Source organism: Podarcis erhardii (assembly GCF_964252035.2).
Source record: "Podarcis erhardii genome assembly, chromosome: 12".
In the NCBI taxonomy this organism is placed as follows: domain Eukaryota; kingdom Metazoa; phylum Chordata; class Lepidosauria; order Squamata; family Lacertidae; genus Podarcis; species Podarcis erhardii.
In genome coordinates, this window is record NC_138513.1 from 21615355 (window position 1) to 21642519 (window position 27165).

Consider the following 27165-nt stretch of genomic DNA (forward strand, 5'->3'; position numbering starts at 1 on the left):
GGTCTCGGCGGCCGTTCCCAGTCACCAGTCTAGCTGCTGCACTTTGGATTAGTTGTAGTTTCTGGGTCACCTTCAAAGGTAGCCCCACATAGAGCGCATTGCAGTAGTCCAAGCGAGAGATAACTAGAACATGCACCACTCTGGCGAGACAGTCTGTGGGCAAGTAGGGTCTCAGCCTGCGTACCAGATGGAGCTGATAAACAGCTTCCCTGTACACAGAACTGACCTGCGCCTCCATGGACAGCTGTGAGTCCAGAATGACTCCCAGGCTGCACATCTGGTCCTTCAGGGGCACAGTTACCCCATTCAGGACCATTCAAAGTCTTCACTATCCCTCCCTGGAATCAGACAACTGACAGTGGAGCAGCATGGGAGACCTGCTCTAATCTATACCTTCAGGGATTCCTTTCCAGGGACCATTGGATTGTTAGTTACTTGGCTACAATCCTATATGCTCCTAACCCTCCAAATAAGTAGGAAAAAAACAGAACCTTCCTGAGGAGGTCCACTCAGAAATAAATTCAAGTGAGTTCCATGGGACTTACTCTAATAGACTTACTTCTGAGGATTGCTCCGTGTCTTCTGAACTTATTTGAAATATTGGGGAATAGTATACAATATTTAGAATGGTGGGAGTACAAGTTTTGAGATGTAGCACTGCAGCAGTTATCCTGGAATATAACCCTTTGTGGCATGAACCCGCAGCTTCTTGTTTTCTGTTTCTAGGTTTCGATTATAAATTCCACAGATTTGACCTTTATTCAGAATTTCACCGGTGAACAGGTAATAAATTTCAATCATTCAGCATATCAGCATTTCCAAACAGGGAATACAATGCTGCCCAATGAGTTGCAGCTCAAATTTAAGCAACACTACTTGGACATCCAGGCCTGTTTGTTCAGCATCCATCCAGATTTGCTTGCACAAAGTTTTCTTGGAGGCTGATTTTGCCTGGTCTTTATGGAGCGTTTGTGGGGGTGTTATATGACAATGAGCACCCTCATGAGTTGATTGTGGGGTGTTCATATACATTTCCATTAACCATGCATTCACTCCACACTTTTCAATGCACTTCTTCATCACCTTCCTAACTGCAAAATGCCTGCCTCTTCTTTAAAGGGGATTTGTTGGCAGGAAGGGAGCTGAACACTTTAATCCACTTTAATTGCACCAACCTAAATCTCCCTGGATGTGCTTAAATCTTTCCCACAAAACTCTGGCAGTCTGGCGGGATCCTTTGCAATATGATTTGGGATATGATGGGATTTTGCCAGCTGCAAATACAGCATTTAAAGGGATATTTGATGTAAAAATGCTCTTTTATTTGCAGATGGCATCTTACTTTGGATACACGGTTGCAGTGTCAGATGTTAACAATGATGGGTAAGTTGCTAAAGACAAAAAAGTATTCATTCTGTCCTCCATCTTCTTTTCCTGTCCTGTTTAATTTAGGGTTTTCAAGTGGGTCCAAGCCACTTAATCCAAAACGCTCCCTCTGAAGTCCATGAGACTATTCCAGGACCACCCTGGACTAAGCGCCTTGAGGGAGATTGTAGCTTAGCTATTTATATTCAGTTAGAATTAGACTCCTAAATCTTTTCATCCTTCCTCCTAAACTTTCCAGCAGTAGTAGATATCACAGGTTATGATTTCATACTTCTAAAAAATAATATTAACCTGCTCAAAAGCCAAAATAAATAAATCTCTTAGTCTTTCTTTCATGGGGTTTCATTCCTTGGTCCTATGGTTTTCTCAGCTTTGGTGGAAAGGTATTTTTCTAATAAGCTCTTTTGTAGACAACCATATACTTGAGTATTGCAGGGATGCATTTGTCTTTTGCCTAGCTAGCACGTCTGTAACTGAAACTGCAATGATTCGACCTTGTTTTTAAGTACATAGCCTGCTCACCAGAGGCGACCAGGAATGTCATGTAGGTGAATCCATGGAATTTATGTAGGAGAGAGGGGGGGCTGGAGAGTAGGGATGGGCCACATTGTCTCTGCTGCGTGCCAAACATAGACACCAAATGCGCTGCCAGAGGAGAGTTGGAGTTCTCAGTCCAACACCCAAGAGGCCAGTAATTTTTTTGTAGGCTAGTAATTTTTGTTTGCTTAGATTTACAAGGCTGCCACTGGAAAACCATCCCATTCCACCCCACACTGTGATTGCATCAGTTTGGAACGGGTACCACATGCACTGTGGCTGCATGAGAGTCTGGGCATCTATCTGCTAAGGCCTGTGGCACCATTGATGGCAAGAAACACTTTCTTTCCTGCCATACCTGCACCATTTTAAGCACTATAATATGCATTGTTATTAATTTACTGTGTAGGTGTTTGAGTGCTTCCAGTTATATCTCCCCAGTAGATGCGTTCCTAGGCAGAACAGCTCAAAAGGGGGTGGGATGAATGAGAATGGAAGGCAGAGGGGCTGCCAAATCCAAAGCCCTGCCAGGCTCATGCTGGTAGGGCAGAAGGCGTAAGCTGGGTGCTCCTCCTTTTGCAATGGAAGCTGGTGCATTGCAGTGAGTGGGGCACTGCTCCACCTACCTCAGCCCACTCTCAGCCAGCGCAGCCCACCTGTTTGCTCTCTTACTTACATCCAGCCCAGGCTGGCAGCTTCTCCTCCGTCTCAGTGTTGTCACCATCAAACTCAGCAGAGAGGAAAGTGAGAGTAAAACCAGTGTCTCTTCCTGCCATCTGACTCTCGTTCCACCTACTGTTGGCCTCTTTGCCTTCCACCCTACCAGTCCCAGTGGGCAACAGCCCCTACTGCCTCGCTTTAATATTGGACCGGTATTTTTTTTTTATGGATTATTCCTCCTGTTGGTCCCAATGGGAGGGAAATTCTGTATGCCAGCTGCAGGACTTGATTACTCTTCCTCTCTATTAGGGTGTGTGTGTGTGTGTGTGTGTGTGTGTGTGTGTGTGTGTGTGTGAAGGGATCTCACCCTTCATGGGCAGAGGGGGGAGAATCGCCTCTGAGACGCCCTCCTAGGTACCACAGGGTTGTGCCTTCAGCCTCAACATTGGGGGACAGAGAACAGTAAAGAAACATAGCCGGACTTTTAAGTTTTAGCAGATTTTCTTTTTCAGCAAAATCAATTGCTCTCCCCTTGCAGCTCAGCTCAAGCTACCTAGTATTTTTGCTTCTGCCACTGCAGCTGCTGGTTTAGACAGTTCTTCCCAAATCTTCTTTAAATCTGTAGAAATGCTCAGGACTCGACGAGTTTGGCTAAGAGCAACCAAGGAAGGGAACACTGTTAGAGATCTGTAAGGAATTATCACACAGCTGGAGGTGGGAGTGGGTGGAAAACGAAAGGTCTGAGACAAGGACGAGGCGAAAATATTTTGCTTCAGACCTTTGTGTCTGTCTACCCGTGTTTGTCTACCCACTTCAAACTGAGAAAGGTTCTGGACTGAGTTTTGGTTGGTGGGAGTGTATAAAGTCATCTAGCTCAGCATTGTCTACCCCAGGGTGGGGAAGCCATTCTCAGCCTGAGGGCCACATTCTCTCACAGGCAATCTACCAGGGGCCGCAGGCCAGTAGGGGGTGGGAGCAGATGCGAAAGTGGGCAGAGCCACGGATGTGACTTTTGCCTTTTGTGAAGCCTGGCAGAAGTGGCTGCACCTCTTTCCACCCCCCTTCCAAGCCAACAAAAACATGGCCATGGCGCAAGGACACATTCCAGTCAAGTAAAAGCACTCAAGGAGAGGGTGGTCTCTGAGGAGAATCCTGAGGGCCAAACAGAAAGGACTAGATTAGCGGTTCTCAACCTGTGGGTCCCCAGATGTTGTTGACTACAACTCCCATCATCATTGAGCTTTGGCCTTGCTAGCTAGGGGTGATGGGAGTTGTAGTTCAACAACATCTGGGGACCCACAAGTTGAGAAAGGCTAGACTAGATGGTCACATTTGGTCCCCAGGCCTAGGGGGAGCCTAGCCCTGGTAGTCAACCTTCCCTAGCCCTGGTAGTCAACCTTCTTAGGCCATGGGCTCATCTGGAATGATGAGAGACTGCTGTGGGAACCTCCTGTTCTAGTTGCTTTTCTCCCCCCACAGGTCACTGATGGGCAGATGTTGGTGACCCCCATCAGTTCCTCTTCAGGGTTTTCAGATAGGAGCCTTTACTTGCCCTCTCTGAAGGCGCCAAGGATTGAGTCTTGGACCTTTGGCATGTGAAGCAAGCACTTTACCCACTGAGCAGGGTCTTAGTGTTCTCTAAATAGATGCTTACCTGTATCTGAAACAAACAGTGCCAGTTGGGGAGCGATTTAGGTGCATGAGATTTCGTAGCACAGGAGAGAATTATTTGCTTTGGGTTAAACCGTGCGCCTAATAAAAATACATTAGCGATCTTTTATTTGCACTATATCAAAGCTTCAAATACTAAGGCCCTAACCTCTTGACACCACTCCGTGCTCCCGCTGTTAACTGCCCAGCGGCACACCAAAGGAATTGCATAAAATTTCAGCAGGTGGTCAGCTTGCGCTCTTGAATGCTGTTCTGTTAAGAAGGAAGCAGCCATGCCTCTCCTCTGGGAAGGCATGGAAGCAAACAAATTGCTCGATCCAGCACCGTGGCACAGCCAGGAAATCAGTAAAACACTGTTGTGGCTCAGACAATTCTCTCACCACTGAACGGGATCACAGCCTAGTGCCTCTTGCTGCTTTAGCTTGAGTTTGGCCCAACAAATGAAACTATTTATAACTGAAGACAAGCAGAAACGTTCTTCATTTTTTTTAAAAAAATCTACAGCAAACAGATGTTTTAAAACATACAACTCCCCACACACTGTTTGAACGCTGGAGGAGGGGGAATGGAGAAGCAGGAAGGGGGGGGAGAGAGAGAGAGAGAGAGAGAGAGAGAACAAATAGAAGTGAAATTGACATCATTGTTTTTGTTTGTTTTTCCAAATTGGGAAACGGAGGGATGGGACAGGAAATATCTTGAGCGGTGACAAGAACAGCCTGATAAATATTGAGTCCTTGCACTGAAGCATGGTCTCATCAGACCAAAGGAGATGATGCCAATGAAAGGGGACAGTCCATTTGCGAGTGGGACCGTGCAGGGTTCTACCCCCCCAACACTGGTGCTGCAGGGTCATTCGCGCTGCATCCCTCTCAACCCCTGTGCAGTCCAGATGTTTTGCATATGGGACTTTGAGAGGCCATGTTAGGGCAGGGCTGTGCAGGAGGCCTAATGCAAAATCCAAATGGCTGCCACGGATTTCCTACAATTGTGGCACCTAGCACAAGGCAGTTGTTGGTGTTTTATTGGATGTGCTAGGCAGGGCAAGGTGAGGCAAGGTGAGGTGACACCCTCAAGCAGCAGGAGTCACGGGGGCAGCAAATCCAGCCCACGACTATTGTCATAGTGGCAGCAACAGCTGTGGCGTGTTCCTTGGGGCTGAAGCTGCCACCTTCTCAGCAGCCCCTCTCAAGCCACCTCTACAGCAGTCTCTTGGTGAATTGGCAATGCTGCTGTTTTCTTTCTACTCCCCTCCTTGTTCCTGATGTAAATTTTTATTCCTTCCCTTGTTCCTGGCGTCAATCTCCACTCAACCCTTCTTCCCTAGCAAGGGGTGGGAGTTTGCGGTTTGCCTCAGGCGCCAAAATGTCTTGGGCTGGCCCTGGTGATGTACCAGGGATTTCAGTATCAAATCTGAGCACCATGGAGGGCAAATATTTGCTGCCAGTGGACTGGTTTGGTTGTAAATGGTAAACAACAGGTCAGTGTTGTGTGCATGAGCCTTGGCAGTTCCCTCCTCCCCACCACTGCCAGAAGCAAAAGATTGGAAACTTTCATTCCCACTTCCAACTATTTGAACTTTAGCATTATATCTGAACCTTGATTTTAACTATGATACACTAAAACAAGGCAACCATGAATACAGTTTGAAGTTGGCTTGTTCCAGTAAACTGTAGTTAAGACCAGCTATGTTTGCCTGGTTCAGTCATGATGCTGAACTGCACTACTTAAAAATGAAAGCCAAAGCTTATGGTCATCTTCAGAGGAGGAGAAGGCAGGGGAAACTGATAAGCCTGAGGTTGATTCACATAATACTAAACCATAGTTTAGTGTTCCTTCTTAACTATAGGGCTAGAAATATTCAGGCTTGTGGGGGGGGCTGTAGGTTCCACAGCTGGCTCTTAGTGAAACTGTAGTTTCCAATTTTGGTTATGAGGACTGCAGTGATGAGAACTCTAGAGAAAACTCTGGCCCAACACACAGTCCTCTTCCCTGGTTCCCTTGGACATTGACCTAAAGTAGTGTATTTCATGTGCCAGGGTGGGGAACCTGTGGTCCCCCCTAGATGCTGTACATGCTGTCTGAGATTGTCGTTGGAGTCCAGCAACATTTAGAGGGCACCAGATTGGGGAAGGCCAGCTGAAAGCATAAGAGTCATTAATTTTTAAAGTGAGGAGGATTCCTCTGAATTTTGCACTGACCATTCTGCTTGTTTTCCTCTCTCCAGGTTGGATGACATCCTTGTCGGTGCTCCTCTCTTTATGGAGCGTGAATTTGAGAGCAACCCTAAGGAGGTTGGGCAGGTGTATCTCTACCTCCAAGAGAGTGCCTTGTACTTCAGAGAACCGCAGGTGCTGTCTGGCACTGAGGTGTTTGGCAGGTTTGGCAATTCCATCGCACATCTCGGAGATCTAAACCAGGATGGATTTAATGGTACTACACAAAGTATTCTTTAGAGGTTATGCACAGATTGCTCAAGACAGTTGAAGAAGGGAATGGCTCAATTGCAAAGACAGTTTGCTTTGCAGTGGCCAAAATAATGAATGTGATTTATATGTTTGTACTGAGCCAGGTGTTCTTAAGAGCGGGAGACTACACCCCCCCCAAAAAAAAGCTAAATGTGTGATGACTAGGGATGTTTGATAAATTTGATTCAGGTGGGTTCTGAAAATAGACATCTCAAGTGTCAAAAGCCAGGGTAAATAAAGAAAGCAAAAAGCTACCTTTTTAGGATATTACCTTCCTTTCCAAGGTGGCTTACAACATAATCAATATATTCTAAATTACTAAAATTGCAGTAATGAGACAAAACAAGAGCATTAAAAGTAGCTGTGGCACATAAGAAGAGTTAAATCAGAGGCCTCTCTGATCTTCACTCCCGTGAGGAATTAAAGCAGCCCTCGCCATAAGCATTCCCACCTCTCTTTGTTCTTTTTCAGACATTGCAATAGGAGCACCATTTGCTGGAGAAGACAGAAGGGGGAAAGTCCTCATTTTCAATGGAGCTAATAATGGGTTAAATCCTAACCCTTCCCAGGTTCTCCGCGGTATGTGGGCCTCCCAGTCGATGCCTGCGGGATTTGGTTTTACACTAAGAGGAGACTCCGACATAGACAAGAATGATTACCCAGGTAAGGATCTTCCACACGAGAGAGAAGGGATTTCATCCCCTTCCACCTCTGGAAAATGCATCATTTTCTTTTTGGAAAGGCCGAGGTCAAAATCCCAAATAGGGCTGTGCTTTTGTGTGTGGATCTCGCTTTGCTTCTCTGAGAATTTAGAGTTGGACAGAACAAATACTCCCTTTCCTGTTGTGAGAAATCACCAGAAATGCGAGAAGGACTGAAATAGATACATTAACATAAAACACCTGAATTGTTAAAAAAAGACGGAAATGAAGGGGGGGGGGAGCTTGTAACCCTTCAGTTCCCTGTCAGAAAGCCGATGAAAAAGTTGCTTCTCTGCACTTTGGATGGCTTCCTTCTCATTTCGGAAAGTTGTTAAAATAAAATAAAAACAGGAGCACAGGAAGCTGCCTTATATGGAGCCAGACCATCAGTCCATATTGCACAGTACTATACTGACTGGCAAGAGCTCTCTGGGCCTTCAGGTAGGTGTCTTTTCCCAGCCCTACCTGGAGACGCCAGGGCTTGAACCTGGGACCTTTTGCATGCAAAGCAGATTCTTTACCACTGAGCTACAGCACTTCCTGGATCTTAATTGTGAAAATCCCCAAGATAACAAAACAGATAACGAAATTGTCACTGTAGAACAGAACAAAGGCACCAACAAAGGCACCAGAAATAGCAGATATGATATATCCCCTCTCATGTTGGATCCTCTTGGTATACCTAAGAAGGGGATGGTTCCTTTTGTCTGTTTGGAGGTTGTTTAAATATGGTTTGTCCAGTTTTGAGTGAAGAGGGTCTCACTTGCTGCGAACTCCTTCGTAGGATTGGGGTTAAGGGGATGAGCTAAGAGCCAAAAGTTTCCTGAGCTATGAACTCACAGGATGGCTTTAGGCAAACATCTGTCTTTCAGCCCAAGCAAGGGAAACAATAGCCCCTCTGGTTACCTTGCCAGGTTATTCTAAGGATTACTAAGAGGATATGTAAAGCGCTTTGAGCACTTAGAGGAGAAGCATTATTTAAATATTGGACGTATTTTTAAAAAAAGTTATTCGAAACAGGAAGAGGTGAGAGGTCTTCCTGGTTCCAGATATTCCTTCGTTGCTCGCTTGCCTGGATCTTTCTTCTTTAATTAGTTTGGTTTCGAATGTTTTCCCTCAACGATTAATATTTTACTGATGTCATCTGGTATTTATCAACAACTGCTTCACTATAGGAGCTCTCCCGCTTTATTTCTGAAGTGGAGCTTATCCAGTTTGGGGCAGCATTCCAACACCATCTGTAGCCTAAATGCACAACATCATTTTAATTTGATTTTCTCCCATTTCACCCCTCCCCCCAACTCCTCTGGGATGAAGGATAAGGCAAACCGCAGCATTTCTTTTTCTTGGGGTCTGAGAAGGTCCTCTGCATTTGTAACACAACCCACACAGTAGAATTGCTGTAGTGCAAGCCTTAGGATTGTTTTGCTGGCATAAGCCCCGTTGTAATTAATGGGACAATGCTGGACGAACATCCTGAAATATCTTCTGCCACTGTGCTCTGTTAACCTACTGTACTAATGTTTTCGGATAGTTTATGTTCTGTGACTGTTTCACTGATTATTCCCCCCTCCCTCCCTTTGTTTGCCTTAATCCAGCTGGCTGGGCTTGTAGCTTTGTATTCTCATTTGCGTCGCCTTTGAAAACAGGGAAAAAACGAGGATCAAAATGTGTGGTGTTTTTATTACCCTTTGGGGTTTTTCAGCGCTACAAAGGCTTAATCTTACTCATCCCTTACTTGGGAAACAAGTTCCACAGAACTAGAGAAGACCTGGGCCAAACCACACGGGAGATTGGTTGGATGTTCCTTTATTTGGTAGATTTTTCTCCCAGTTTTTCAGAGAATTCTCCTCACAAAGCAGCAAACATCACACACGACAGCAGTCTGAAACCATATAAAACGTTAAGCTCTGAAACACCCCAAAAGCCTCAAAATTAGGCAGCACGTGGAAGCAGCAGCCCACACAGCCCAGCCCAGAATGAAGCAGCCTGAAATTCTCCATAAAAGAGGCAGAGAACAGGTGTCCGGCTTGAAAAAGGATTGGGGTGGAGCTTGACTGATGTTACTAGGAAGCAAATTTCATAGAACTGGGGTCATCACCGAGAAGGCCCTGCTCTATGTGGCCACCACTAACATTGCCCTCACAGGTGTGCACAGAAACAGGGCCTCTGGTGCAGGTCTATGAGGTGGTGTGGGTGAAGTTGGTTCTTCATGTAAACCAGTCCCAGAACAGTCAAACTGGCAAACAGTCCAGCTGCCACAGTATAAGATCTCCTGACACCCTTTGGCTATCCTGACTTCTTCTTTTTAAGCTGCTCTGGAGGGGGGAGGTATTGAATTGGAGCATCAACATTTCTCCAGCTGAAATATTCCATCCCAGTAAAGTGCTGTAAGCACAAATGTGACGATGAGCAAAATAACTGGTTTCTGCATTGCTGCTGTGTTATTTTCCCATCAAGGCTAACACTGGTTAACAGGAAGAGAAACTTTGATTGTAGAAAGAGTTAGATATTAAATAACCTTTCCCTCAGTGCCACTGGCAAAAACTGTGGGTGACTGATATCATCTTTGAAGAGGCAGTTCCCCCTTTGCTCTCAAGCACAAATGAATGCTTCTTCTTCTTCTTCTTCTTCTTCTTATTATTATTATTATTATTATTATTATTATTATACCGCCCTACAACCGCAGGTCTCGGGGGTTCACGCTATGGGTTCACGCTATCTTTCACTTAAACACAAGTATTTTCTTCCTCTCTTCTTTAGTAGAATATTTACGTTTTTCCAAGTTGATGCAGATTTAATCCTTTTAAAGTATGTCAGTTGCCTGAGATTCTTTAGTCAAAATGCACCATCTGAGTTAAGGTGGCCAGGAAAAGAGCCTTCTTAGTGGTAGCACCTCCCAACTGATGCTGACATTGTTATCTTTTTGTCCCCAGGGAAATACATTTTTCTATTCCCGGACATATTACTCTGTTGCCATCTCCTAATGAAGCAGGGTGTTGTTGTTGCTTTAATGATGTTATATGTTATTTGTATATTATTTTGGTTTTGTAAACTATTCAGAAGTTTTGATAATGGGTGGTATAAAGTCTTTTAAATAAATAAGTGAATGAGCAGGCAACAGACCTCATTTTAAAATTTAGTCAAAGAGCCTTAATGCCCTTTCCAGTCTTAACAGTTTTACACTAATAGATACACTGGTGGGGGGAAAGAAAACTGCCAATATGTCCCAGTTAAAAATATGCTGTTGGCTCAAAATGTACCTGTTTGTGCCAGCAAAAATGAAAATACATGGGCTGAGGACAGCAGCCTTAAAAATATTTTGAAACCTAATATTTGAGGTCGTGTTTGAATCTGAAAAACATAAGTGGGTATATTTGTCAGAATTAACAGAGATAACTGGGCTTAGCGGGAAATTTGTTTTCCTTCACTTTAATATTTAACATCAAAGTCCGCATTGAAAATTATCTTGAGGCAAAGTCCAAGGTCAAGTATTCCAATGAGAGAATGGTTGGCTGGTCTCATGGAAGTTGTCATCCAGCACATCTACAGGACACCAGGTTGTTGAAGGCTGAATTAGAATATATCCATATTTTTAGAAAACCTAACTGGGCTCTGTATCAGATTTTTGGTGAACTGCTAAAATAATAAACATGGCACAGAGAATATAAATACCTAAATGATTAATCATAACAGCATCCATTTTGGCTATTGTAGAGCATTATTTAAACATGTCAAGCTAATTTCTGAATTTAGACCAATTGCTTGTGAGACCTTTTTCCTACTTTTCAGAGATGGAATGTGTCTGTAGCTGTTACATTGCTGATGCAAATTTAAGCAGCAAATGAACCTTCTGAAAAATAAAAATCTGGCTCATCAGCTTTGTTGGCTTAGATAGTATATACAATATTCACCCTCTGGAGAACCACACAAACATTTCTGACCAGAATTCCTTATATTTATTTACTGGGATGTTTATCATTCTCTTTCCCTAAAGATTGTTAAACCATTTAATGACAGAAATAAAAAGCAAGGTCGTACCACCTCACCTTGCCTGACCTGCAATGTGTGTGAATATTCACCATGTAAAGCCTTCTTGCTGATAAAAACGCCCTGTGGTGGTTGTTGAAGGATCTATGTAGTTCAAGTCAAGGAAAAAACCCAGGGCAGTGGGACTATTCACCACCTCAGCTGTTCATCTAAACAGACTGGTTCCAGATGATGATAATGGTTTGGCATTAGCCAAGGTCCTAGGTATTGGGGAGAGGCTCAGCCCTGCCACTCCACCAGAGCACCCAAGGGGGTCAGAGGAAGCGCAAGAGAATTCTGTGATTTCATGCCCCACTTCTCCCAAGCTATGGCATCCAGCTGAAGTTGTCTTGTGAGAGCCAATGTGGCGTAGTGGTTAGAGTGTCAAGCTAGGACCTTGGAGACCTTGGCCCCCCTCTCAATCACAAAGCTCGCTGGGTGACAGTCACTGTTTCTCAGCCTAACCTACCTTATAGGGTTGTTGTAAAATGGAGATGGGGGACCTGCTTGAGGGAAAGGTGGGATAGAATTGTCGTCACCATTCTGGCATGTGTTCTCCATCATAAACTCACACACAGAAACATCAGAAGCTACCTTATGCTGAGTGAGGCAAACAGTCCATCTAGCTTAGTACTGTCTACACTGACTGGCAGCAGCTCTCCAGTCTTTCCCAGCTGTCCGTCATGGAGAGTCCTCCCCCTCCCTTCAGTAACTTCACAGATAAGACAAAACAAATTCCTTCCAGTAGCACCTTAAAGACCAACTAAGTCAGTTCTTGGTATGAGCTTTCGTGAAGAAGTGTGCATGCACACGAAAGCTCATACCAAGAACTGACTTAGTTGGTCTTTAAGGTGCTACTGGAAGGAATTTGTTTTGTTTTGACTATGGCAGACCAACACGGCTACCTATCTGTAACTTCACAGATAAGAATTAACAAGCAGTTGATATATTTATAGTCCTTTTATTATGGCATCATGTTGCAAGCACAGATATACAGCTCTCCGCAAGGAGGGCAGTTGCCTACTCTAAACTCTCCAACCATAGCTGTCAACTTTTCCCTTTTCTTGTGAGGAATCCTATTCGGAATAAGGGAATTTCCTTTAAAAAAATGGGGAACGTTGACAGCTGTGGTGCCAATGGGAAGTTCCTCCCTCCCCCGCCTCCTTTGTTCTCTGATACATTCGGACCTCCAAGTCCGTGGTGAGGGGGGGGGTCCCCCACACTCTCAATTGATGTCTCTCCTAGCTGTACCCTCCCTTCTGGTTCTCTTGTCTTTATCTCATAACTGAATAACTCCCTTCTGGTTCTCTTGTCTTTATCTCATAACTGAATAACTCCTTTCTAAGCTATGCAGTTTCTGTGTCTGCCTCTCTCTCTGCTTCTGAAAACACTGGAGGCGGGGGGGGAGGTGATTGTTCCCTCTCCTCTTCTGAGAGGAGTTGATCTGACTGTGACTGCATTCCCCAATCTTCAGATCCGGACCAATCCCTGAGGCCACCCATACCTGGAGGTGCTGGGGATTAAATATGCTACCTTATGCATTCAACGCAGATAATCTTGGAGCTGGCACTGAATCTCAGCCTGCCCAGCATGTCTTTATGTCATAGTCTAGGTTTGGTTTGAGTTTGGGTTTAATTGTAAGTTGTTGTTTATAGGCTGCGAGAACAGCTGAAGCAATGTTTGAGGAAAGTAACAGCCATGGTAAAGGGGAAACCAACTCCTAAAAAATGAACTGCCTTGCTTATTCTTCCTAAAATGCTGTTGTATGATTATTTCATATGCTCAACACATCAGGGTCTACAGGAGGAAGAGACCCTCCAGCTTCTTAGTAGCAGGGATTTTTTGCAGGATTTAAAGTATTTGGAGAGTTGTAAGCTACGTGCCAACAATTCTCCACCTACCACGTTTCCATCCAAGTTAGAATATATCTTATTATGGAATCTATTCAGAGGAGATATTCAAGACAAGGGTGGGTTGGAAGGGAAAGAATGGAAAAAGAAAATTAAGTAAGGAACAGCTTTGATACAGAGCCATATCATGGCTGTGGTTGCAAAGTGAATGGACAGGAGCCAAGAACTGGCAATTGGCTTGTCACCACTTCATTGCAAATGCCTTATTCCTCTGATTTATAGAATTACGATATGCTTCCATTTTGGGGAGAGTATAATGAACATGACATAGCAACAACTGGCCAACTTCAGAGAGGTGGCAGGCATGAGAAGCAGGTGTCTAGAGTCAGTTCGGTAGAGGATGGGAGTTGAAAATCTGAACCTTAATCCAGACAAGGTAGAGGTACCATTAGCCAAGAACACTGGAGATCTGGGTGAGGAGGTTCAACCTATAATAGAACAATAGGAGGTGGTCAGTAATAGCACCAAAGAGAGGTTGACATTTGGAGTCAATGCCTAGTTTTGGTCAACTCAGCGGCCTGTCAACTTTAGACTGTTGGTACTTCATGATGGGCTATTAATCCAGTGTTAATAACACATTTGTCACCTCTGTGCTTTTCTTCATACTATTTCCTCTGGACCTCACTGTTTACAATTCCCACCCACCTTACTCCACACTGTGTGTGTGTGTGTGTGTGTGTGTGTGTGTGTGTGTGTGTGTGACTGCAACTCATAAAAACACCTCTTGCATTTGATAAGGTGGGCCATAGTCCATGTATGTTTGTGCTGTGATGAAGTTGTTAGTCATTAAGGTGTCACAGGACAAAAGCAAATATCTCAGGCAACACCCCGCAAGGGGTGTCACCCCGTTCCACCACCCAGCTTTGCCACTGGTCTCCCCACCCTCTAGGGGCGGAGAGGGACTGGTGGTAAAGCTCTGTGGAACACCTCCCCTCTTGCTGAGTCAATGAGAGGGGAGGCATTCTGCCACCCAGGCATTCTGCTACCTGGCAGGGAGGGGAGATCTCCCCCAGCCCACCCAGCAGTGATGAAGTTTTGCACTGGCTTCTCCTGAAGGGAAGAGTCAATGCAAAGCCCTACTGCTAGGCAGGAGGATCTATCCCCCCCCCACCCGGTGGGGTAGTCTCCTTATAGAGTTTGTGTCCCCATTGTGGGGGTGGCAGTGAGGGGTTTTGCCTTAGGTGCTGAAACTCTTCAGGCCGCCCCTGATCGATAATATACTCAAATACAGTGCACACTGGGGTACACTATGTCCTTGTAGTTCTGTTGTCTGCTGTGGCCCTATGTCAACAAACTGGGGTCACAGAGGACGACTGAAAGTCTCCTTTGCCTGCAATCGAGAGACCTTGGGATTTTGTTTGATGGAAACTTTTTTTAAAAAAAAAACATTGTCCATGGTTATTTCATTACTTCCTAAGTACTCAGTCATATCCCCCAGGCACCACTGGGCATTATTCATTACCTATATGGAGAGCAGATGATGACTCCCTTTAGGAAGTGGAAATGCTTGCATAGAATTCAGAGTTGGAATATCAAGTCCAAAAACACTGCGGAGTGTCGGCTATATCCTAGTAATGATTTATAGGCAATTCTTTCCAGACATCAAAACCGCACAGTGGCGTAGCGTGGGGGGTGCAGGGGGGGCCGGCCACACCGGGCGCAACATCTGGGGTTAGGGCAAATCCACGGGTTAGGGGGCGCAAATCCACGGGTTAGGGGGCGCAAATTACTGACAAATTGCTGACAACCTACGCCACTGAAGCCGCAGAGATTTGTTCTCCCTTTTGTATAAAAAAGGAAAGAAAGAAAGAAAGAAAGAAAGAAAGAAAGAAAGAAAGAAAGAAAGAAAGAAAGTCAAATCCCTAGTAAATGAAACAGTATAATTTAATATTCCAGTTCATGAAGTTTTCTTCAGGTTTCATTTGACAAGGATTCAGAACACTTAGTTTAAGATTATTGTCTCTCCTTTCTTTTCTGCAAATATTTTGCATTGTGTGAAACACTTTGCTTTCAGCTAGCAAACACTATCTGTGGCATTTTCTGGGAAGAAATATGTTTGAGATGACTAAAGTGTTCTCTATTTTTAGGGTAGCCGTGCTGCCAGACTTCAGATAACATAGACGGCTCAAACGCTTGATTTTGATTGTTTTCTTTTGCAGAATCAAAAATGTTTATCAATCGCATTAATGATTTTGGCATTCCGAATGTTAAATGCTATCCCTTCTCTACAGATGTGAAAGGGAAACTTCCAATTGATTTTCCACGGAGCTGAACTGGACCATGTAAAACAAGAATGCAATGGAAATAATTATGACAAAATGTTGCCGTGTGAAGTGCTCCAGTAACTATTCTGAGCCCCACCAACACCATACATTTAAAGCAGTATTTTGCCACTTTAAACAGTCATGGCTGCCCACAAAGTCTCCTGGCAGCTGTAGTCTGCTAAGGGTGCTGAGGGTTGTTAGAACACCCCTTCTAATGCGGTTAGGCATTGGAGTATTAGATTGGAGGGGAGGGGGGGTAGAGGCCATCACCTACCCCTCCTATTTCAAGGTTATTCCATTAAAAGAATCTGGGGTGTGTGATCCTGTCTGAAGCCTGGGTGGGGGCTAGGGCCATGGCATGACCCCTATCAGTGACCCTGGGGGAGCTCAAGTTGATTTGCATCAACAGGGCTCCCCCTATTGGTGGTTAACCCTTCTGAGGCTTCCTGCAGGTGGGCAGGAGTCAGATATAGTCGGTTTGGTTCCAATGCCTAAGCCAGTGCCACTCACATTCTGTAACCAATAAAGTTGTGGCCTTTTTTAGCCCATTAACCTAAAATACTGGTGTCAAGTGATTTATTCCAACAAAGGGGATGGATTTGGGGCCTTGATACACAATTGTAGCTTTGTGAGGGGAACAGTGTTATTCTGCTTTATCATGCAGAATAATGCAGATGAGGATCCAGTCCATCGTGTCGTCCTCCATAGGGTTACATTCTATTTCTCCTCCTAGGTGGTTTTCCATCCCTGGTTTCCACTGACAGCCAATTGCAAATGTATAATTGGGAGCTCACTTTAAGCATCCCCATCCTTGAGCCGCATCTTTTCCTGCCTTACACCTGATGTCATGTATAACGCTGGGTATCAGGGAACATGGGTGCAGTTTGGGAGAAACAGCCTCATGGGCCAAATTGGGATCTGTGCTGGGATTATTTAGTCCCAGAGGATTCCCATCCTAGTTATAGAGGAAAGGCTTGGTCGAGGGCTTGTCCTGGGTGTTTCTGTCACTGAAGAACAGAGATCTGCTTGCCTTGCCAGAGGACCGCAGCCCACTCATATCAGGGTAAAGAGGAGGGTGGCTGAATTTAACGTCAATTAATGAAATTGACATTTTTTCCTGTGAGTGTTGCCTATGTGTTAGTTTATTAATTTTCCAATGCACATAGTTTTAAGCTAGTGAAAATGTTTTGTCATTTTTGCCTGTATTTAAGTGTTTCCTTTTCACCATTGTTTTCCAGATTTGATTGTAGGTGCATTTGGAGCGGGCAAGGTAGTTGTTTACAGGTATGTACTACTTTATGCATACATAAAGATTCTGCCATTGTCACTCACAGGTAGGGATAGGGGAGAAAACTGATTCAGTTTACATTTAAATGTGAATCTGCCAAATACACTCTCTCTGAAACAACATGAGAACCAAAACAGAGCCATCATTTGAAATTTGCACTGAACTTTGCAACTGAAGTTCTCCAAATAACATTCAGACATGCATTATATTGTAACATTCACTTCTGTTTGGAGAAAGTGTTTTCCAAAATGTGCACATTATTCAAACATGTATGCAAAAATGTGTTTATTAGGAGGAACTTGCATTAAAATGTTGGGAATTTCTTTTGAGGATTCATTAAAAAATATTCACAATTTGCTGCAGAAAGAGGGAGAATTGAATTTAAGATGGGGAAAATGACAAAACTACGAGGCCCAAAGTTGGTAGATCCTTCCATTTTTATGCTCCTTTTTGCATAAAATGCTGCATTTTAGCATTTAGCCCAATTAAAAAGAAAAATCAATTTTGAAAAAGTAATATAAATATTTTAGAATGATTATAGTATAATAATATAAAACTGAGCTGGGGAAATTGCCATTACAATCTGAATACAGTTTGTCTGAAGAAATTAATTGTAGGAGCAGTAGAAATAATGGTGGTAGTGCTGGCATTTTATTTTCTAAATGCATTTGGTTTACACAGTTAATTTCTAATATACTGATCTGAGAGATGATCCACACGGTACTCCCTCTAAAGAAATTATAGACTCCTGGAGTATCCAATGTGGTGCTCTCTAGATGTTGTTGGACTAAAACTCCCATTAGCCCTGATCATTCATAATGTTTGCTAGGACTGATGGGAGTTGTAGTTCAAAAAGATCTAGGGGCACTACATTGTTTATCTCTGCTATAGTCTGCTATATTTCCTCATACTCTATTTATGCAGCTATTGCAGTCTGTGGATTTTGAAAGGAAGCCTATCCTGGCTTCTCACCTTTCCCCATTTAGTTTTTTCCTAGGGAGTTGAATTAAAGCTATGCATTTAATTACAAGCAAGTTACTTGGAGAGATTCTAAGTAATTATTTTTGTAGCCAGGACTGTTTCCAGCTGCTTTTTCTATTATGACTTCTTCTCCTTCTTGGCTTGTAGACCACTTGGCTTAAGATCTATCAGCTACTTTGTATCATAGAACAGTTTGAAAAAAAAGTTCCCTTTCTCCTTCCCAAAAATCATATGAGTCACAAATGCAAAATGTGGCAGAACTGAAACAGAATATTTCTTTGCTGGAGAATGTTACATTGTTGAGAATGTTACATTGTTGAGAGACAACAACAGTCCTTTGTGGATGTTCTAAGATCAAGATGTTCTATGATCAAGATGTGGAAGGGAAGCGTGGTTGCAATGATAGGCCCCACTCATGACCTCCATGCATTGATTGAACCAGGGGGTGGCAGTGTGGTCCCCTAGTGCACAGTGTGGTCCTCTCCAGATGTTGTTGGGTTCCCGCCCTCATCATCCTTGACCACTGGCAGACCTGGCTGAGACTGATGGAAGTTGTAGAGGGCATCTAGTGGGCATCAGACTTGAATTTAAGCACTGGTTTTGTAGCCATGGGTGATGAAGATTTCATGCAGGTCATTGAGCAGGCTGGCAGACATGGGTCCTCTGTGTCCAGCACAGAATGGAGGAAACAATCCTCTTCTTTGTACCCAGCACAGAAATACAGCTCTCCATCCCTCCTTTACCAAATTTGACTAGGTTAAGGCTTTATTTATTTGTTTGTTTGTTTGTTTGTTTGTTTGTTTGTTTGTTTGCTTGCTTGCTTGCTTGCTTGTTGATGGGTTTTTTTCCAGGCTACTAACTTTTGTGGACTTACTTACAAGGCTGATGCATACTAATCCTGCATGCACAGGCTCTTATACACACATTCAGGACACTTCATTACATACAGGAAGCCCATGAATTCACAAGTGAAATGTCAATGGTTGACTCACATGCTGGGCTTTAGGATAAACATTGGGTGACATTCAACTAAGTTATACCCACAGTTGGAGCACTGAAATGCACTTAAGATCATTGATTTCAGCGAGCCTATTCAGAGTATGATCAACACTAACGCCATCTCTTGTTTTGTGAATAAAGCTGTCATTAAAATGTAAATTCAAGGCCACTGTTAAAAGTCCTCTCTGCTATAACAGTGAAATCAGTGGTAGGTTCAAACAGATCTTAACAGTGGTAATTCATTCTTTGTGGAATATATTTCCCAAAGAAGAAGCTTCCCTTTTCCTGATCCTCTAGCCCTTCGAAAGGTAATGTGAGACCATCCTGCTTGGGAAAATATTTAGAGAATTCCTGTGCACTTGTTCTGTGTGTAAGCAATTTTTAATGTAACTTTGATGTCTGCGCTGCTTATTTTACTGGATTTACAATTGTTTTATATTGCATCATGTTAGAGCTGTGTAAGACAACACTTTAAAGCTTTGGCTGGGAAGTGGTGTATATATTGCTCTAATAATATTAGCCTTGTCCGCACGCGTGGGTTTGCCTCTTTGTGCATAGATGCATTTAGCAAATCACTATTAACAGAATTAGGCTAGATCTTAATCAGATATACAAACACAGGGAACATGAATGAGTCATTAACCTCCAAAGCGTGGGCTTCCACACTGTCCCTGTGGAAAAATGTGTGTGCTCCTAATGTGGGCACTGTGCGTGCACCTCCCAGCAGGAGTTTGATCGTTTACGATATGCACTAATACAGGAAGTGTGACTCACGCTTTCTGTGGTCCCACGTGTAATTAACATCCACAGTAACTAAATATTCTTCTTCCTCTCTTCTATTGTCTCTTGTTCCTCTTCTACATGCTCAGCTTTTGCTTTTCTCCCCTGCAGAGCGAGGCCGGTGGTGACAGTCGATGCGCAGCTCTTGCTTACGCCGGTGATTGTAAATCCTGAAAATAAAACCTGCCAGCTTCCCGGCTCAGTGACTTTGGTGGCTTGGTAAGTTGGCAATAACAACAGATGAGTCTTTCACACCAGAGTCTTACATCCACAGCAGTCTGTGCACGGAGCCCCTTTGTATGCATATCTTTGAGAAGGCGCATCTCTGTGTGCTCACAGAGCTCCTCTGCTGAAATGGGTGAGGATGGCTTGCAGGTGAGCATCTGTGCACCAGAGCTGTGTGCTGGCAGCCCAAGAAATCAGGGCCATGGCATTTCCCCTCCCATTTTAAGCTGCTTTCTATTGCTGCATAGTTAAACTACGGAATTCACTTCCAACAGGAGGCAGTGACGGTCGCCAACTTGGCTGGCTTCAAAAGAGGATTAGACCAGTCCATGGAAGATGAGGCTAACAATGGCTACCAGCCATGGTGGCTGTGTTCCATCTCCACTGCTGGATGCATTAAGCTTCTGAATTCCAGTTCCTGGAAACTACAGCAGGAAAGAGAACTGTTGCATTCAGGCTCTGCTTGTAGGCTTCCCATAGGCATCTGGTTGAACACCATGAGAACAGGATGCTAAACCAGATAGGCCACTGGTCTGATCCAGCAGGCTCTTCTTATGTTCTTATGACTGTCCTCTTAACCTTATGATCTTGAAACTCCATAGTTCCTGCGCAATAAATAAAACCCAATGGCAGCTGTTAAACAGATAAAACATTTTGGGGGAGCAAATCACACCTGTCCATGATACAGAATCTTGAATTGGATTATGAAATCACTGCATAGTTTACACCAGGGGTCCCCAAACTAAGGCCCATTGGCCAGATAAGGCCCGAGGGACTCGTTTATCCAGCCCGCAGTGACCCCCACTGCCTGCTGCCGCCATCCGCTCTTACCGGCACTGCGCTGCGAGGCTGCCCACTTCCGGGTCAGAAGAGCACTGGAAACAGCTTGTGCGCATGTGAAAGCGTTATTTGCACATGCGCATGCGCAAGCGTTATTTCTGGTGCACATCCGGGTCGGAGGAGGTCCATGCACATGCACACGAGCTATTTCAGGTGCTCCTTCGACCCAGAAGTGCGCCGGCAATAGCGTGTGCACATGCATATGGGCACGTGCTCCCCCGCTGGCCCGAGGCATGGTAAGTTTGCTGACCCCTGGTTTACACATTTGTCCAAGACACCATGACTCCATGTGGTCCTGCCAGACCTGCAGACGCTGGGTGACTTTTATCACTGACAGTGAGATGTTGTGTGTGCTTGGACCGAAGCACAGGGTCAGAGGCTTTTAAGTGTAACACCAACCACATGGAATGCCATAACCAGGAAGTGCTTTTTTCAGCTTCTTATATACGAAGAGTTGTAGCTTTCCTGAAAACCTATAGGCAGTCCAAAGTTAGTGGAAGTCTGCTCTGCAGGAATGTAAATGCAAGCTTTGGTGTAAACTATGTGAATTGGATTCTCCAGGGTACTGACATTTGTGGGTCTGTCGGAACCATCAGAAGTAATGGACACCAGCGCTTGACGTTTCAAGCAAACAACAAATATTGGACAGTTTTATTATATCTGGGTCCACAGAAAGACATAGATTATTATTTTTTTAAAAGCTACCTGCCTCTTTTATCTGCAGAAGGCACTAAAGTCTACAAGTACAGTAGACCCTCTCCTTTTGGAGTCTTCTGAAATCTTGGCTAGGATCAATAAATGGATCCATCGTAACACTACACTTATGCCTGATCTATACATGTATCAGAATGAGGAGTGCATGAAGCACTGGCACAGTCACGAGGTTAAAAAATGGAATGTTCCACTTCAGACCATCATTTTTTAATTGCTCCGCTATTGGGGGAGGAAACAAAAATTGTCCGTGCAAAAAGAAAACTGGCGTAGAGGAAGTGATGTGGGCTAGAATTCTTTTCCCTGGTGTGCTGTTGTTGTTGTTTTCAGTTGCAGAGAATTATTATGTGGGAGAGCATTCAAAATTTTATTCCTTGCCTGCATTCTCACATGGCACAGTCCATTCTGCCATCTCAGGATTCTTATTCACCTGCATTTGTTCTGAAGGTCTGGAGGCACCAGAATAATATTCTGATTTCTGCTACCTCTGTAGAAACTTGACTCCATGGGAAAGGAACTGCTTAAACGTGTATGTTCTCATAGATATATATAATAGTATATGTTATATAGGTGCCACAACAGATAGATGGTTATGGTCCTGACCATTTTGTTATAAAATATGCTTCCCTAAAGGTTTTTACTCCGGCTATAAAACTTTTTAATCCTGTCTTCGAAATGATGGAAGAGCAGCTGTTCGTTTTCTATGCTGTAATTTTTCTCTGTAGTTGTTATAACCTCGTGTTGTACATATGCAAACAATTATTAGGGAAACTCCAACAGACAAATATTTCCTCTGCCCTATGGGATAGATTTCTGTATCTCTTAGCCAGCTGTGCAACTTGTGCAAAATGCCCGTTGATTGACATTTCAAAATAAAATGAATGAAAGGAGGTCATCTTAACCAGAAAAAGCTCAGGGAGTCTAAAGATTTGGATTACTGTACACTATCCCAGTATAAGGCAAATATTGTTTTAACCATGTGGGAAATTGTTATTAAAATGTGTATGCTTTGTTTTCCTACAGAGACAGAAAAACTCTGCAATATGTAGTTAAAACCAAGCATGCCTTAAAATGTGTTAATATGTGAAGTTATAAACAGGGGGCGGGGAGAAGCTGGGTTCCCCCTCCCTTGTAAATTACAGCTGACCAAAGGTGATTGTACCTTAAGGATTTCTTACAAGTTGAACTTTTTTTTCTCAGTCCATTTTTGTACTCAGATGTCCCAAGTGCAAAAGATTTTGAGAGGACTGGCTCTGATTTGGATCCAAATAGACACTGATTTTTTGGGATGGCTTCGCATCCATTTTCAGGAGCATCCTGTTTGGACATCCTGTTAACAGATAAAGGCTACATGTGAGCAGAAATGAACTTGCTAAGCTGCACCCCCATGTGACTATTCCCACCAGTCTCCATGAGTTGGAGAGGAAAGCCTGAAGCAAGAAGCTTCTCCTATTCCCAAATACTCCCTGTGTGATCTAGAACCCCATTTCTGTAAGGTTCTAAATCACACAGGAACCTCCATGCATAGAGGAGGCTCCCTGCTTCAGACTTCAGCCTCTAATAGGGAGTCAGAGCTTAGCACATTCACCCCTGCTGCGCTTGTATGTAATCTTTACATGTGGGCAGTATACCCAAACAGGCCTCATGATAAGAGATGGGAGGATCGGTCAATTTCGGTTCTCTCCGTTTCTCATTTTTCCAATTTTAAATTCAGTTCCCCAAGTTTCTACAGCAATGTGTACTGGGGAAAAAAATCTGAATTTTTGTACAAATTCATCCTAATAAACAATTTTTTTTGCTGTACTTTTGACTAAGGTACACATTTATGCAAGCAATCTCTCTAGTGCATTTTCACTAATATATTCATTTTAATATACACATATCCCCCTAACATACGCATTTTTGAAAACATTGGTTGGAGAGCCGCATTGCAAAATTTGGATAACTGAATTTTGAAGGATGGCTGTGTTTTGCTTCTCATGTTGCTTCAGAAAGTGCAAATTTGATTAATTCAATTCTAAATGTGAACTGACTTGGGTTTCTTCCCCATCCCTGCTTTATGATGAGTGGACAACCAATGTCTCTCTTGGGATCATTGTAGGCATTGAATTAGGACAAGGGCGAGGAACCTTTTTCAGACCCAAGGAGTGCATTTTCAGCTGGGCAACCGTCTGGGGAGTCACATGACACTGGTGGGCAGGGCCAGGGACAAACGTGGGTGGAGCAGTGAATGCAGATGTCATCTGTGCGCAGTAGGCTGGTTTCTACACACACACCCCTCTCTGTCCTCCATCCAGACAACCAAGAGGCAAGAACACTCAAGGAGGGCTGTAACCTGGGGAGAGTCCTAAGGACCAGATAGAGAAGCCTGGAGAGCTGCATTTGGCCCTCAGACCTGAGTTTCCCCAGCCCTGAATTAGAAACTCAAAGCATAGTGGAATTTAATCATTTATTGATCTGAGCAATTGTAAACATTTTTGCAGTCTGAACATCCTGAAGGCATGAAGGCATATTGTAACAGTATGTAAGGAGGCAATCCTACCTACACACACTTATTAGGGAGTGAGGTCTAATGAATATAGTAGGGCTTAGCTTCAAGTAAACATTTGCAGCATTACACTGTAAAGCAGAAATATCTGGGGGCAGATCACAAATGAGAAAACATATTGTCTTACAAATATGTATTGCAAATGTTCCTATGTGTGAAAATTCACTGGCAGGGTTGAAGGGAAATAAGAGTTGTTTTAGTCTGACCTCCTTGAGTAACCCCGGGTCAAGGGAAGGAAATTTCTAGTTTATAAGATCTGTCTCCATCTACAGTTGTCCATTGTACAGATCTTTTATCAGCCCCCTTACTGTCAGGGTGAAGTGTTAGATCCTTTGCCACCAAAACAATGCAAACTTTACATGGAAGAGTTTTTTTCCATCCGTTAATTGTTCTAAAACTGGCATTTATGAATAGGTCTGGATGTGCATGTGTTTTTGTGCAGAGTTATAAATTAATCTCCATGGTCATAAACCCTCCCGGTTCACTGCAGTCAGCTTGACTTCTCTGCCAGCTTCTTAAAGTACAGCATCTTAGTTTCAGCATTTTCCTTTCCATAGCGGAGGAATGAGAGAGTCAAGAACAGCGAGGGATGAATATGGCCAAAGGTAGTATCAAATACTTAGGGACTTGTCTTGGCTGGAGGATGGGAACTTAGTGAAGGACTTCACAGAAGAAGAGGGACTTGAAAGGAGTGTAAGAAGTGATACCACATAGGAGTTCTAGATGGGACTTCCAAGCATAAGAGCAGCATGGGAAAATGGAGCAGGAGAGGTAGCCAAGGATGTCAGAGTGGGAGGAACAATGGTTATTTGCAAGGAAAGAAATGCACAGTTTGTGGCTGCATTGAAGCATAATAATAAACTATGGTTCATCGTTATGTTCATGAGTCTCAGGCTCATGCATTCCCTCCTCCCATCTTGGAAACTCTATTTATCTTTCCAGTTAACCACAGTTTCCTCTTATGTCCAAACCCTAAACTGGTGGCTTATTGAAACAACCCAGAATCCTCTTTTATTGGTGCTGAGGCTTGCAGGGAAAGTAATTATTATTATTATTTATTTATTTATTTATTTATTTATTTATTTATACCCCGCCCATCTGGCTGGGCTTCCCCAGCCACTCTAGGCGGCTTCCAACAAAATATTAAAATACAGTAATCCATCAAACATCAAAAGCTTCCCTAAACAGGGCTGCCTTCAGATGTAGATGTGGTCATGCTGAGTGACTTCTGAGCAGGCCGTGTCAGACAGACTCTGAGAAGTCTTAAGGGCAGGGAGGGCAGAACCATGGACAGCTCCCAATGGGTCCTTCTGGTTTGTGCCTTCCCTCATATTGCTGCCTGAGCAGAAAAGCTATAGTTGGCCACACATCCCTTTGGTTTTTTTGAGCAGTGGTGCCTGATTTTGTATCTGTTGACCTCTGCCTGGTCAGGAAGTTGGAGCACTCATCTTCTAAGTCCAAGAACAATGGTAGGGCGATATCTTCTGGGTGAAGCATACTTTATTCTCTGAGTCTTCCTTAGGGAATTGGTAACCCCTGGTGTCAGGTTGTCTTGTTTTCCATCAGCCATAGTTAAGCCTAACAATAGTTTATCCGGGTTTGAACATAACCCAAAGTTGCAGTTGGTTGAAAATGGAAGCAAAAGCTTCCAGTCTCCTTACTGCTGTCCCAGGAGAGTGGGGCAGGAGTATGCAAGCCTGAGGTTTTCCTGTAGTCTTTCACATATATTTTTTGAAAAACACCATAGTTTATTGTTAGTAACCAGAATGGGCCAAGGATATGAAGTGTTCTAAAACTAAAGACAGAAACTTTGTTCTCAGTGCAGAAGGAATGGAGAGCCATTCTAGGAATTTGAAGAGGAGTGTTGCATGATCTGAGCAGCATGAGACATAATTGATTTTGGCAGCTGAGTTCTAGATAGAGGTGAAAGGGTAAAGGTGCTTCATTAAAACAAAAACTTTCCCAGAGCAGCTTTCATAAGAATAAAAATAAGGCAGTCGCTCCCTGCCCACAGGCTTACAATTTAAAGGGCCCAACACAAAAGTAAAATGGATGAGGAGGGAAGAGGAAAACAAGCAAACTGTAAAATAGCTTGAGAGACAAAAATTGTGGGGTACAAATGGTGATTTCTTCAGCATTCTTGGCAGGGAATGTGTGGAGTCATGAAATCTGTTGAGGATCAGGGAGACTGGGCATATGAGTAATGGAGATACAAAGGTTTCACTAATTTTACCTATACGGGTGAATCGTTTTTCTATTTCAAAACCATTCAGTCCCCCTTACACGTCCTGCATTGTTGATCAGTTTGCCCTATAAGAAAGCTTTTTATTTGTGATCAGGTTTAGTCATTAGACAATGTGCATGCCATGTCCATCGTTCTCCCCTTATTTCCTACTCTGCACTGCTCCATAAATTAAGCAATGTTCAGTTATTCATTTCTTGGCAATTCCAAGGGAAATGGGTCAGAATTTGGGGGTTCTTCAAGGCTCTGAAATAACCCTTCATAACAACCGTTGGAGTTTATGGGAAAGCCCTGCTTAATGATATGTGGCAAATTGTTTGCCCTGGAGGAAGAACTGGAATAAGGTCAAGCACATTATATGAAACCCAGATGTGGTCCTTTTTCAGCAAGACTGTCAGAGGAAGCTGATACGGAATTCTAATAAGATTAGAGGTTGTTCCAGAGGTGATGTTGCTGGTTTTGAACTTCTAGTGTCCGTAGATATGTATTTAGTAACTTGGAACTGAAAATAAAAATGACTAATGCAAGAACAGTAGGTCTTGCCCAAGAAGCTGTCTTCTACTTAATCTGCAGTTTTTGTAAAATGATAAAATTATAACATTTCCAAAATAATAATAATTGGAATCACCAAATAAGATTTTTCAGGTTTTGTATAGAGAACGTTCCCGTGCTATCCTGTTTAATTTTCACAAGGGGTTTTGTTTTTCAAGTTTCACCTCTGAACACATAGATTGACCTGTCATCAGGAGCAAGTCACAAATGATGGATTTCCAGCAACACTGATTAGCAGGAAATTGTACTTTTCTAGCAGGATAGAGTTGGTTATAATGATTTAACATCCATCTGTAGTTGTTTGTGAAAGCCTTTTTAGCATAGCCTGATTAAAAATTTATCTTTTCATAATGCAAAGGAATGTCTTGCAGCTCAG

The 27165-nt window shown here is 43.5% G+C and overlaps 1 protein-coding gene and 1 long non-coding RNA gene across 3 annotated transcripts in view; one reads left to right on the forward strand and one right to left on the reverse strand.

Annotated features, from left to right (window-relative positions):
• ITGA8 (integrin subunit alpha 8) overlaps positions 1 to 27165 on the forward strand; it is a 123790-nt gene that overhangs the window by 37249 nt on the left and 59376 nt on the right. For both annotated transcript variants that reach the window (XM_081881920.1, XM_081881921.1), the window contains exons 10-15: positions 727 to 783; positions 1331 to 1383; positions 6479 to 6684; positions 7191 to 7382; positions 16862 to 16907; positions 19783 to 19890. In XM_081881920.1, the coding sequence (XP_081738046.1) occupies positions 727 to 783; positions 1331 to 1383; positions 6479 to 6684; positions 7191 to 7382; positions 16862 to 16907; positions 19783 to 19890 (662 nt within the window). The remainder of the gene's footprint in view (positions 1 to 726; positions 784 to 1330; positions 1384 to 6478; positions 6685 to 7190; positions 7383 to 16861; positions 16908 to 19782; positions 19891 to 27165) is intronic.
• On the reverse strand, positions 12613 to 19791 carry LOC309325814. Its single transcript, XR_014150034.1, has 3 exons — positions 19666 to 19791; positions 12736 to 13787; positions 12613 to 12694 (listed from the first exon to the last, which is right to left on the reverse strand). It is a non-coding gene; the product is annotated as an uncharacterized lncRNA (long non-coding RNA).